The following is a 12,028-nucleotide window of genomic DNA, read 5'->3' as shown; positions in this document are numbered from 1 at the left end:
TTTTTTAAAGATTTTATTTATTTATTTGACAGACAGAGATCCACAAGTAGGCAGAGAGGCAGGCAGAGAGAGAGGAGGAAGCAGGCTCCTTGCCGAGCAGAGAGCCCTATGCGGGGCTCGATCCCAGGACCCTGAGATCATGACCCAAGCCGAAGGCAGCGGCCCAACCCACTGAGCCACCCAGGCGCCCTGAATTGGATATTTTCATTGTAAATTTTATTCGGCGATAATTTTACGTTTAGAGAGAGGTTGCAGGTAGAAGGTGCCCACATGGCCCTGTCCCCCAGCTTCCCCTGCGTTAACCTCTCAGGACTGCAGCACGTTTGTGCAAGCCTCTCGCATCTGAGCAAGGCTATAAACTGAGCCCCAGCCCATTCCCATGTCCCAGTCTGCCCTCCGGGGTCCTTTTTTACTCCGGGAGCCCCGTGGCGTGGAGTTCCCAGGTCTCCCCAGCTTCCTCTGATCCGCAGCCCTTTTCTCAGACTTTCCTTGTTTGCCGTGGCCTTGACAGTCCTGAAGGGTCCTAGCCAGGTGTCCTGCAAAACGTCCTCCAGTGCTTGCTCCAGACCACTTAGCTTACAACTAGGAACCGACTCTTTAACTGAACATTTAACTTTGCTAGTTGAGTCAATGATTGCACAAACTTTAAGTGTGTTTAGAACAATCTGGATATGTGCATCCACTTTTTCAGCTAAATTTCATGAAATCTAATTACACATCAGTGACGTTTGGTGAAAAACGAGCATTCAAGCTGAGCTGTGCTGTAAGTGAAAAATGCATACCGGATTTCAAAGGCTTACTACAAAAAGAAGGATATTTATTTGACAGACAGAGATCACAAGTAGGCAGAAAGGCAGGCAGAGAGAGAGAGGGGGAAGCAGGCTCCCTGCTGAGCAGAATCTGATGTGGGACTGATCCCAGGATCCCAGGATCATGACCTGAGCCGAAGGCAGAAGCTTTAACCCACTGAGCCACCCAGGTGCCCACAAAAAGAAGGATATAAGCCAAAGCATTAATAATGGTTTTATCTGTTAAGTATTAAAATGATATTTTGTATATATTGAGTTAAATCATATATACTACTGATTCACATTGATTTCACCTGTTTGTTTTTACACTTTTCTGGCTTTTTTGAGATACAGTTGATGGATAACATTGTATAGTTTTAGGGGGCACAACATGATTATTTGATATATGTATATATTGTATATATCCATAATAAGATTAATTACCATCTCCATCATCTTATAAAATTACCTCTGTGTGTGTGTGTGTGTGTGTGTGTGTGTGTGTGTGTTCAGGACCTTTACGATCTACTCTCTTAGCAACCTCGAAGTCTATAATACAGTATTGGTCTAATGTCATACATTACGCTCCCAAAACTTAACTCATCTATAATTGGAAGTGTGAACCTTTTGACCAGCATCATTTTACTTTTTAATGTGCCCCCTAGAAAGTTTTAAGTCCCCGTGGCTCGTGTGAGATTTTGATTGGACCCTGCTGCCCTAGGTAACAATATAACTCACCCTTACTGAGAACAATGTCAGGCCTTGTGTTTGACAAATACTGTTTCACTTAAGCCTGAAAATAACCCTGCGAGGAAGGTTCCGTAGAACCCTTCGTAAGCAGACCCCACTGCTGGGTGATTCCTGGGGCAACTGATGTTCGCATCCCCTCTCTCAGACACGGGTGGGTGTTCCGGGCGGCAGGAAGCCCAAGGTGAGCAAACTGCTTTCTAAAATGCCTGAAGGGGGCGCCTGGCCCGCTCAGTCGGTACAGCAAGTGACTCTTGATCTCAGGGTCGTGAGTTTGAGCCCCAGGCTGAGTGCAGAGATTACTTAAAATAAAATAAAATCTTTAAAGAAAAAAAAAACCCAAATGGGGCACCCGGGTGGCTCAGTCGGTTAAGTGTCCAGCTCTTGATACCGGCTCAGGTCATGATCTCCGAGTCATGAACCTGAGCCCCAATTGGGATCCACACTGGGTGTGGCGCCTGCTTGAGTCTCTTCCTCTCCCTCTGCCCCTCCCCCTGCTTGTGCTTGCTCATTCTCTCTCTCTCTCTCTCTCTTTCTCTCTCAAAAACAAAACAAAAATGTGTTAAATTCAAATGGGCAAGATAGCTGCAGGAACAGACCTTTTTCTCTTGTTCTCTAGAAGATTTCTACCTTCCAATTGCTCTGTAGGAGTGCTTGTGCTTCTGCTCCTGCTTGAAGGGACAAATTGAAAACTGTAGGTCCACAGACCCACACTAAACACTAAACAAAACCTTGGTTCTCTTAGACCAAATGAGCGTACATCTGTGCGTCTCTTTTTTTTCTGTTTATTTATTTGACAGACAGAGATTACAAGCAGGCAGAGAGGCAGGCAGAGGGAGAGAGAGGAGGAAGCAGGCTCCCCGCTGAGCAGAGAGCCCAATGCGGGGCTCGATCCCAGGACTCTGGGATCATGACCCGAGCCGAAGGCAGAGGCTTTAACCCACTGAGCCACCCAGGCGCCCCATCTGTGCGTCTTAAAGTGTTTTTAGTTGCCTATTTTTTAAGAGATTTTATTTATTTATTTTACAGAGATTTATTTACAGAGCACAAGCAGGGGGAGCAGCAGAGGGAGAGAGAGAAGCAGGCTCCCCACTGAGCAGGGAACTTGATGCGGGATTCGGGGCTGGATCCCAGGACCCTGAGCCGAAGGCAGACACCTAACCAAATGAGCCACCCAGGCACCTCTTCAACTGCCTATTGTAATGAACTTTTTAAAAAAAGATTTTATTTATTTAGTTGACAGAGACAGACAGAGATCAAAAGTAGACAGAGAGGCAGGCGGGGGGTGGGGTGGGGTGGGAAGCAGGCTCCCCGCTGAGCAGGGAGCCCGATGCAGGGCTTGATCCCAGGACCCCGGGAACATGACCTGAGCTGAAGGCAGAGCCTTAACCCACGGAGCCACCCAGGGGCCCCTTTAATGAACTTTTTGCTGAACCAACCAATGCCTGCTTCTGATCATGGTGACGGGAGGCTCCTACTCTTCAATACCCCCATCTTACAGATGACAAAATGAGGCGTTGATAGACAATAACTTCCCCAAAGTTGCAATCCAGTAAGGGCCGGGAGCCGGAATTTACACTCAAGAAACCTGTCTCCTACAAACCGGAAGAGACTCTTAATCTCACGAGGGTTGCGGCGGGTAGGGGGATAGGGAGAGGGTGTTTGGGTGATGGACACTGGGGAGAGTATGTGCTATGGTGAGTGCTGTGAAATGTGTAAACCTGATGATTCACAGACCTGCACCCCTGGGGCAAATAATACATTATCTGTTAATTTTAAAAATTAAAAAAAAAAAAGAAACCTGTCTCCTTGTTAGAGCCCAAGCTCTGAGCCAGGACCACGCGGACATGCTCCAATGCAATAAGGCAACGAAGTCCACAGGCTGGAGAGCTGGGAACAGCTTAATCTTGGGCTCACTCCACCTTCAGATCCCTATTTCCTCAGTCTTTGTACAAAAATAAATAAATAAGTAAAAATACTTTGTGATGAGTCAAACCTGGTCAAACCCCAGCACCTTGACCTTGGACTAATCATCCCTCTGGGCTGTATTTTCTTCACCTCAGAAGCAGGCAGCCTAGCGGAAGCTCCTTGAAGGTTGTCACCGGAACTGGCATATATGATTCTGGGCACCCTTGGCCCCCCGTGAATGGAAGAACTGAGCCTTCAGCTGCTTCAGCTAGTGTAGGTTTAATCAGAGAAACAGTGGGGGAGGTTGAGCAAGGCCAGGGAGAGCAGTCGTGGGGAGACCCCTGGTGCTCACTCACCCTGGGCCTGTTGGGACCCTCAGGGACTCCTTCCCGCAGTGCCTCTGGGCAGACAGGTGTCACCCTCAGAGGACCCCAGTTCTTCACCCTCCAAACTGGCCTTCTGGGGCCGACAGGCTTCTCGGGAGGCAAGACTACAGGGCAGATGGAGGACTGAACAGGGTCGAGCTGAGAACGAGCAGGGTTGCTAGAAAGAGCAGCAGGGGTCGGTCCTGAGGGAGGGGGACAGAGAGCAGAGAAAGGTAGGTGTGCCTACCAGTTGGAACTCAGGGCCCTAAGTCTGGGGGGGGGGCTCCTTCCGTCACTCCCAGCAGGTGCCTCCTCCTCCCAGGGGTTCTTGCCCTCAGTGGGAACGGGCCGCCCCTCCAGTTCCGTATTTCACCTCACAGCTAGGCCTTCCACTCCCCTGCTTGGGGAAGTTACCCTTCCCATGGTGAGCTCGGTGACCACAGGGACCTCCCCTGCGGGAGCCCCTGGGTCCCCCCACCCCTTCCATCCCTGGACCTTCGGTGCTCCTGGCCCCTCTGACCACCCACCCCTCCATGCATCAGACCACAACATCCCATACTATCTGTCACCCCACCCCCCACACCCGGGCCCCTCTGACCCCCAGACCCCCTGCGGCCCCCAGCTTCACTGTACCCCCAGCCGGGCACACAGGAACCTGGAGGGAGTATGTGAGGTTTGCCCTGTGTACTGGGGCCCCCAGGATTGATCAGGTGGACTTTTTCCTCTCAGGGGGTCTCACAGTGTAGTGTAGGGGTCCACAGGCAACAGCCTCAGGGTGACTCCAGCCTCCCCCACTCTTTATAGTTTTTTAAAAATTGAGGTAAAATCCGCATCACATAAATTTCACTATTTAACCGTTGTAACGAATCAAGGATCCGTCCTGGAGTGGCTCCTTAGTACACTGAACGGAATTCCCGGGTGGCCCAGCCCTTCCACCGCTCAGCATGTACCCGAAAGAAGGGAAAACAAGGGTTCGAACAAAAAGGTGCACACAGATGTTCGAGGCACCGCTATCCACCATAGTCAGAAGGTGACAACAACCCAAAGGTCCTTCAGCTGTCGGACAGATAAACAAAATGTGGTCTAGCTGTCGGACGAAACGTGACTCTGCCGTAAGAAAGAACAACGAACCGAGTCCTGCTTCCGCCTGGACGACCTTGAAGATGACCTTGAAAACAGGCTCCTCGGCGAATGAAGCCTGACACAAAGGTGTCCAGACCAAGCTCTCCCACAGGGACGCCGGGAGTTGACCAGCGTTTGGGGAAACGCTCCGTAGCTGGACGGTGGTGAGGCCTGCCCCGCGCCGTGGGAGTGTTACTGTTGGTGAACACAACTCCGAGATTCTCCCATGGGCGTTTCCTAGCCCACCTGGGGTTCCCTTCTCAACCTTGAGGCAATGGGGCCAAGCCCCCCGCCCCAGTTGTGGACAAAATGCCCTTCCCGGCCATAACATACCTGATGTCCTCTTCTGTGTTGCAGTGGTGACAGTAACACTTGGGAGGTTGACGAGAAAGTGACCCAGAAACAGGAAGACACAGTTGGTCAGGTTCCTCCCCTCCCTTGTCCTCTACTCCTTCCTTCCTTTTTTTCCTGTCCCCCCCTTTGCTCTCGCTGTGACATCCTGGGGGCTCCCTGCTCCATCAGGCTCACCTCCCACATTCTCGCCCATCTCCTAAGGGGGTGGGCATCAGCCTCTAACGGGGAGGTTTCGCAGCCTCCTCACCACTGACATCCGGACCAGATCCCTGTCGTGGGGGCGGCTGTCCTGCGCCATGTAGGATGTCTAAGACCACCCACTAAATGCCATGGCTCCCCCTCCCCAGGCAGGACCACCAACAGTGTCTCCAGATGCTGCTGCGTCCTCTGGGTGGCAAGGTTATCCCCACCGCCAACTGGAGAACCACCCAAACCCAACCCAGCTCATTGGTCCCATTTCCCTCCCCCCACCCAGCCAAGCCTCGTGATCTGCTCCGAGGTCCTCCTCGTGTCCACTCCCATCACCACGCATCCTGCCCGGGCAGCCAGGCTGCCTCCTCGCAGTCTCTCTGCTTCCCCTCTTGCCCTGATGCCACGTCACCGCCCGCACGCAGCAGCCACAGTGACCCTTCCGTACTTGGACTCAGATCTCGCAGACGGCTCTCCACCGGACTCGGAATAAAAGCTTCCTTCTTGGGATGGTCTGGGAGGCCCCTTTGGGATCTGGACCCCCTCTGCCCCTCTCAACTCCCGCACGTCTTCCCTTGGTCCCTCAAGGCACGTTTTGGCCCCGGGGTCCTTGCCTGGCACGTTCTCTTGGCTCGCAACAGCCGTCCCTGCAGTTCTCAAGGCAGGCGGCTTCTCGGATCCCCTGGCCTTCTCTGGCAAAGGCGCCCACTGCCCTACAGGCTGCGAGAGGTTCCCTGGATTTCTTCCTTTCCTGGGGCTCCTGGCTCGTTTCTTGTCTGTCCTGCCCCTACCATGTGAGCTCTGCAGGTCCAGGGACCTCGTGGGGCCGTGTAGTCCCCAGCGTCCAGCGAGGGACCTGCTGCGTATATAAACACTTGGACACGTGATGAGCTGAACGACTGCTGGGCCGTGGTCTTCCAAGTCCTGACCCACGCTCTGCCCCCTTACCTCTGTTTAATGCTTAGGAAATGGCTTGGTCCCTAACCTACCTTCCATGGAGAGAGACAGAGGCAGAGGCAGAGAAAAGGCGTGGATGGTAGTGTTTCATAGGATCATCTGGGGCCATGTCAGTACAGAAGGGGGTGGTTTCTATTCAAGCTTGAGGATGGAGGCTGGGGTGGAGGGGGGCCGTGGAGAGAGGCGGGGAGGGAGTGCGGGGAGGAGGGAGGAAGGAAGGGGTAAGGGAGGGCGGGAAGGAGGGCTGGTTCTATTCCCAGAGGCGCTTCTCTCCTACCCCTTCGCTTGCTTGGCATCTCCTTCACGCCCTCCCTCCTCTTGCTCCACTCTCCCCTTCCGCCTCCCCCTCCCCACTCCCTTCAGTAACGGGCTCCTTCTTACCCAGTCTCCTTTGTTGTAGGACACGAACAAGAAGGTGACCATCATGTAGGCGCATTTTAGAATGTTCCATCTGGATCGCTTGGCTGGCGGCTTCTTGGGGGTGGTGGTGGTCAGGGGGAGCTTCTCTGAGAGGACCCGGAGGGAATGAAGCCGGCTGAAGGCTTGCCCTTCCCGCCTGGAAATCCCTGCCCTTCCCGAACTCCACACCACGTCTCCACCTGCCTGCCCCTCCAAGGGACATTTGGGTCTCCTGCTGCCGGTTCCCCCTCCCTCCGCTCGGCCCCAAGGTGCCCGCCTCACCCGCTGTCCTCCTCCTCTTGAAGCCCTCAGCCACAAGGGTGCCAGGAGGATCTTTCTAACTTGGACCTAACCTGGTGTGCCAATGTCCCTTCCCCTCCAGCAGGCTTTCCTGCTCTTCTCACTCTAAGCATTTTAGCAGAGTGTAACATACAGAAAACCTCCGATTTTTTTTACTGTGTACACAGTAACGTCTCCCTAAGAGCCATCTGACCCCGGGAGAGTGTCTTTGTCTGTTTTTGTGGGAAGTTTGATTACAGACTCGGTTTCTTCGACAAAGCATTATTCAGATAGTCCAGCCTTCTTTTGTTTCACTTTTGGTCCTCGGCGTTTTCTTAGGATTTTGTCCATTTTGTCTACACTAGCCATCTTACTAGCATAAGGTCTTTCAAGCTATCCTCTTTATTATTCTTTTATTTTTTTTAAAGATTTTATTTATTTATTTGACAGACAGAGATCACATGTAGGCAGAGAGAGAGGAGGAAGCAGGCTCCCCGCTGAGTGGAGAGCCCGATGTGGGGCTTGATCCCAGAACCCTGGAATCATGACCTGAGCCAAAGGCAGAGGCTTTAACCCACTGAGCCACACAGGCACCCCTTTATTATTCTTTTAATACCTGCAGGATCCCTCCCTCCTGAGTTTGGTGATTGTTTCTCCTGTTTTTATCTGTTTCTCATCGGCAATACTAGAGAACTACATTTTTATCATACTTTTCCAAAGGACCGGCTGTTAGCACTGTTGATTACTGGTGTACATTTTTTCGTTGGCCTTTTATCACTTCCTTTATTCTGCTTGGGTTTAATCTCATTCTCTTCTTCAAACTTCTTTAAATAGGTACTCAGATCATTGGTTTTCTGCATTTCCACCTTCCTTCCCTCCTTTCTCTTAATGTACACATTTATGATTATAAATTTCTCTCTGAGCAAAGCTTTGTCGGGGAGCCTGGGTGGCTCCGTCGGTTAAGCGTCTGACTTCGGCTCAGGTCATGATCTCAGGGGCCTGGAATCGAGCCCCATGTCCAGCCCCTCATCACACTGGGTCCTGTGCTCAGTGGGGAGTCTGCTTGTCCCTCTCCCTCTTCCCCTCCCCCACTCATGCTCCTGTGCTCTCAGATATAAATAAATAAAATCTTTTTGGGGAAAAAAAAAAGCTTTGGGGCACCTGGGTGGCTCAGTTGTCCAACTCAATTTTGTCTCAGGTCGTGATCTCAGGGTCCTGGGATCGAGCCCCACATCAGGCTGCCTGCTGAGCAGGGAGCCTGCTTCCCCCTCTCTCGGCCTGCCTCTCTGCCGGCTTGTGCTCTCTCTTTCTCTGTCAAATAAATAAAATCTTTAAAAAAGAATAATAAACAATAAATGATTTCAATCTGAAGCTGACTGAGGCTTGTTTTGTGAACAAACGTGCAGCCAGTTTCGGTAAGGAGAGTGATCCCACGTTCACCCAGAAGGCTGCGCATTCCCCTGGGGGTGGGTTCAGCATTTCTTTCCACGTCAGTCATGTCATGTTTGCTCGTCGCTCTCTAGACGCTCCGTAGGCAGTTTTACCGACCTGTCCTGTCACCTGTTGCGAGAGGTGTCCAAGTCGCCCACTACGTCATGGATGCCTCTATTTCTTCTTGTCGTTTGCCCTGCTTTTCCTTTTATGCAAAAACCCGCTCCTGTGTGAAAACAGATTGAGAACTGGCGTATTTTCCTGGTGGATTAATCTCTTTCTCGATTTCAACGTCCCGCTTCGTCCCTCAGAGCACTTCTTGACTCCGAACCAGCAGTGTCTGGTGTCAGAATCGTATGCTGGCTTCCTTTCACTTCAGAGACTTATGTCTTATGGTAGGAGTCTCCTTACTTTCCTTTCAAATTCTCCGTCTCTCTCTTACAGATTTTTTGTGGGCGGGAGAAGTTAAAAACGTTCTCTTTGTCTGTGGTTTTAAACTACTTTGTGTCAAGGTTCCTAGAAGTAGTTTCCTTTATAGTCATTCCTCTTGGAGCTCTCAGAACTTTTTTTTTAAGATTTTTTTTTTTAAGTAATCTCTACCCCCAGCGTGGGACTCGAACGCACGACCCCAAGATCAAGAGTTGCATGAGTTTCCAACTGAGCCCTACCAGACGCCCCTCTCAGAACTTTTGAAAATCTGTTGCTTGATGGTTATTTTTTTACCAAAATGCAAAATTCTTAGCCATTAACCCTTGACATATCACTTCAGTTTCATTTTCTCTCACTTCAGCTTCTTAAATTCTCACTTCGCGTATGTCACAGCTTTCACTGGGTCTAAGTCTTGTGTGAGTCTTTGTGTATTTTCTACTCGTTTATCCACCGTGGTTCACTTTGAGTAATTCCCCTTGACCCGTTCTCTAGCTCCCTGATCGTGCTCTTGGCTGTTACGACCAACGCCTGAATTCGTCATTTCAGTTACATACTTTCAGTTCTGGAATTGCCATTTGACTATTTTTTTTGAATAAACTATAACTCTCTGGTGAAATTCTTCATCTAATTTGTGAACTTAATAAGAGCAAGCTTTTTTAAGTGCTTCTGGCCATTATCTGGACCACCCGGAACCTCACTTTTCTTGCCCGGCGTCTTCTTTCCCAGTTTTCGGCCACGCAGCCCTGACACTGGGGACTGACATGTCACTTCCAGGGGGAACAGGAATGAGTCCCACGCCGACCTCAGTGTGCTGGGTCTCCTTGGCACCCGTGAGCAGCACGAAGGAGCAGGGTGGCCCGAGGGCTCTGGCTGCCCGCCGCACTGACACCTTCACGGGCACAGACTTCCAGCCCGTGCTTACCTGGAGGCTTCTCTTTTTGCAGCTTTTTCGGAAACCGGGAGGAAGGAACTCCCTGTCCTCGGGGCAGGAAAAGGTGCGAATGCACGACTTACCTCCTTCCTTGCAACCACTTGTTTCTTCTAAAAGTGAACAAAGAGGAGAAAGAGGAGAAGAGAAAATCATCAAGGGAGCATGAAAGGGAGAGAAGCAGTGCCTCTGGGTGCCGCGGATGGGGAGGGGAGGGGATGCTGTGGCCTCCTCAAGGCCGGTGGTCCCCAGGCACTCGCCTGCCTCTTGGCCTTGGCCCATTCTGTTCCCTGTGCCTGGAACACCCTTGGCATGGCCGGCAGCAAGGCAGTCGACCCGGCTCCCTGCTGAACTGTCACTTGCCCTCAGCTCCCGCTAGAAACCTGTCAACCTCTCCCACACTGTCTTTCCTTCTCCCTCTCTCCTCCGTGTCCACAGGACTCACCCACCTCCAGCAGACACCTCACCTACTTCCTTTACTTATATTGTTCAAAAGCAAGCTCGCGCAGGCACCGATTTCTGCTCGTTTGGTTCCCTACTCTTTCCCGCCTCCTAGAGCCGGACTTGGCCCAGAGGAGCTAGTCTTCATCAGCATTTGCTGGAGGAACGACTAAAATGTTGAACCACTCATGATGGGAGACACAAAGGTGAGAGGGGGAGTGCGAGGTTCGGTGATCTCTAAATTTCTCTTCCAACGCTGAGAAGAGGAGCGAAGAGCTCTGTGTTTTGGTGCAAGGAGGTGAAGGCAAACAGAAGGGCCAAACGGCTCGGGCACTACTCACCGTTCAACACCTGGAGGCTGAGCAAACCTACGGAAGACAGCACCAGCTGAGCACCGCGAGAAGTGGCATGAACAGTGCCCTTGGGTCCCCAATCCAACAAGCTCAATACAAGCTCCCTCTCCTCCAGGAAGCCCTGCTGGATTCCAGGCACCTCCCTCGGGACACGGATCCCTACTGCCTTATAACCATCGTCTCCCCCAACAGACTACGAGTTCGCGCAGATGTGCGAGCGTGTGGGGTTCATCTTGGGGTTCCCACCACTCTGCAGGGTCCTGGCACATATCCTGGCACATGCCAGACAAGCTTCCCACCGAAACCCCCCCGTGTGCTCGGAGTGGGATTCTTACCTAGGATCTCTGGTGTTGCCCATGCAGGGGAAACGGTGTCCGGGAGGCAAGCCATGGGGGCGGACAAAGTCCAGAGTGTTGAGTCCAAGAGTCATGAGAGACGAGGCCGTAAGGAGGAAACATCACCATCACCAGATCAGAAGGTAGGGGTACTGGGATCCCATGAGAGCAGAGCCCGGGGTGGGGGGTGTGGTGATCAGTTAGGACTTGGCAGTGAACAGGGAAGACCATCCAAAGCCTCATTATCTGGGTGGGGGAAGCAAACGGCTAAAGACATCTGCACTGGATTGGGGTTAAGCTGGGAAGGCAGCCACCAGCCCTCCCCTTATAGTTAGTGTCCCTGTGTTGTAAGTCCCTCGCAGACTTTGGACGAAAAATTATGACTTTGCGAAGACCTTGTGGGGGAAGACAGAGCTTGATACCTGAAAGGTGCCGCCTCCAGGGCCCTGCATTTGGGAAATTCTTACTGGATTTTCATTACTATCCTCACCATCCTCACCATATCATCGCCATATCCCCGAGGTGAGGAGGGAGGTTGGTTCCCATAGGACACCCCACCTTTTTGAAAGTCAAAGTAGGACAGCTATTTTTTTCAAGTCCCTGGATTTTAAAGAAATTTCCCTAGAGATGATCCGTGGCTAGGAATGGACCCCTTAGCAGAGACAAGAAAGGGAACAAAGCTGGGGGAGAGGGACAACATGAAATCAGAATCTTACTTTTCAGTACTGCTGAGATGCAGGCAGCAAGAAGGCAAACACCCAGTAGGGGTCGTTGGGCACCGACAGAAACAGAAAGGAGGGGACCGAGGTGTTAATGGCTCCTTCTTATCTCACCCCACCCTGATGGTTCCCAAAGAGACCCTCCCCTAGGAGGGAAAGGAGGGGATCCCCCAGATTTCATGGGACGCTCTGGGGGCCAGTGTGGCTTGCTTCTACTACATATGTCCCCTTTGGAGACACATCTGTCCAGGTGGCCAGAAACTGCAGGTACCCGAGGAGATGGG

The 12,028-nt window shown here is 51.7% G+C and overlaps 1 protein-coding gene across 1 annotated transcript; it reads right to left on the bottom strand.

Moving 5' to 3' along the window:
- Window positions 1-3,986: 3,986 nt before the first annotated feature.
- LOC111139542 (epididymal protein 13-like) lies at window positions 3,987-11,080 on the bottom strand. The gene is made up of 6 exons (XM_022491840.1): window positions 11,026-11,080; window positions 10,679-10,705; window positions 9,983-10,009; window positions 6,812-6,936; window positions 5,264-5,301; window positions 3,987-4,011 (listed from the first exon to the last, which is right to left on the bottom strand). The coding sequence occupies exons 1-6, from the start codon at window positions 11,078-11,080 to the stop codon at window positions 3,987-3,989; spliced, it is 297 nt and encodes a 98-aa protein (XP_022347548.1).
- Between the last annotated feature and the right edge of the window lie 948 nt (window positions 11,081-12,028).

This window comes from Enhydra lutris, unplaced genomic scaffold, assembly GCF_002288905.1.
Source record: "Enhydra lutris kenyoni isolate GAN:26980312 unplaced genomic scaffold, ASM228890v2 scaffoldscaffold111, whole genome shotgun sequence".
NCBI classification, from domain to species: Eukaryota; Metazoa; Chordata; class Mammalia; order Carnivora; family Mustelidae; genus Enhydra; species Enhydra lutris.
The sequence above is the reverse complement of the archived record's forward strand: the minus strand, read 5'-3'. Positions and strand labels throughout refer to the sequence as shown.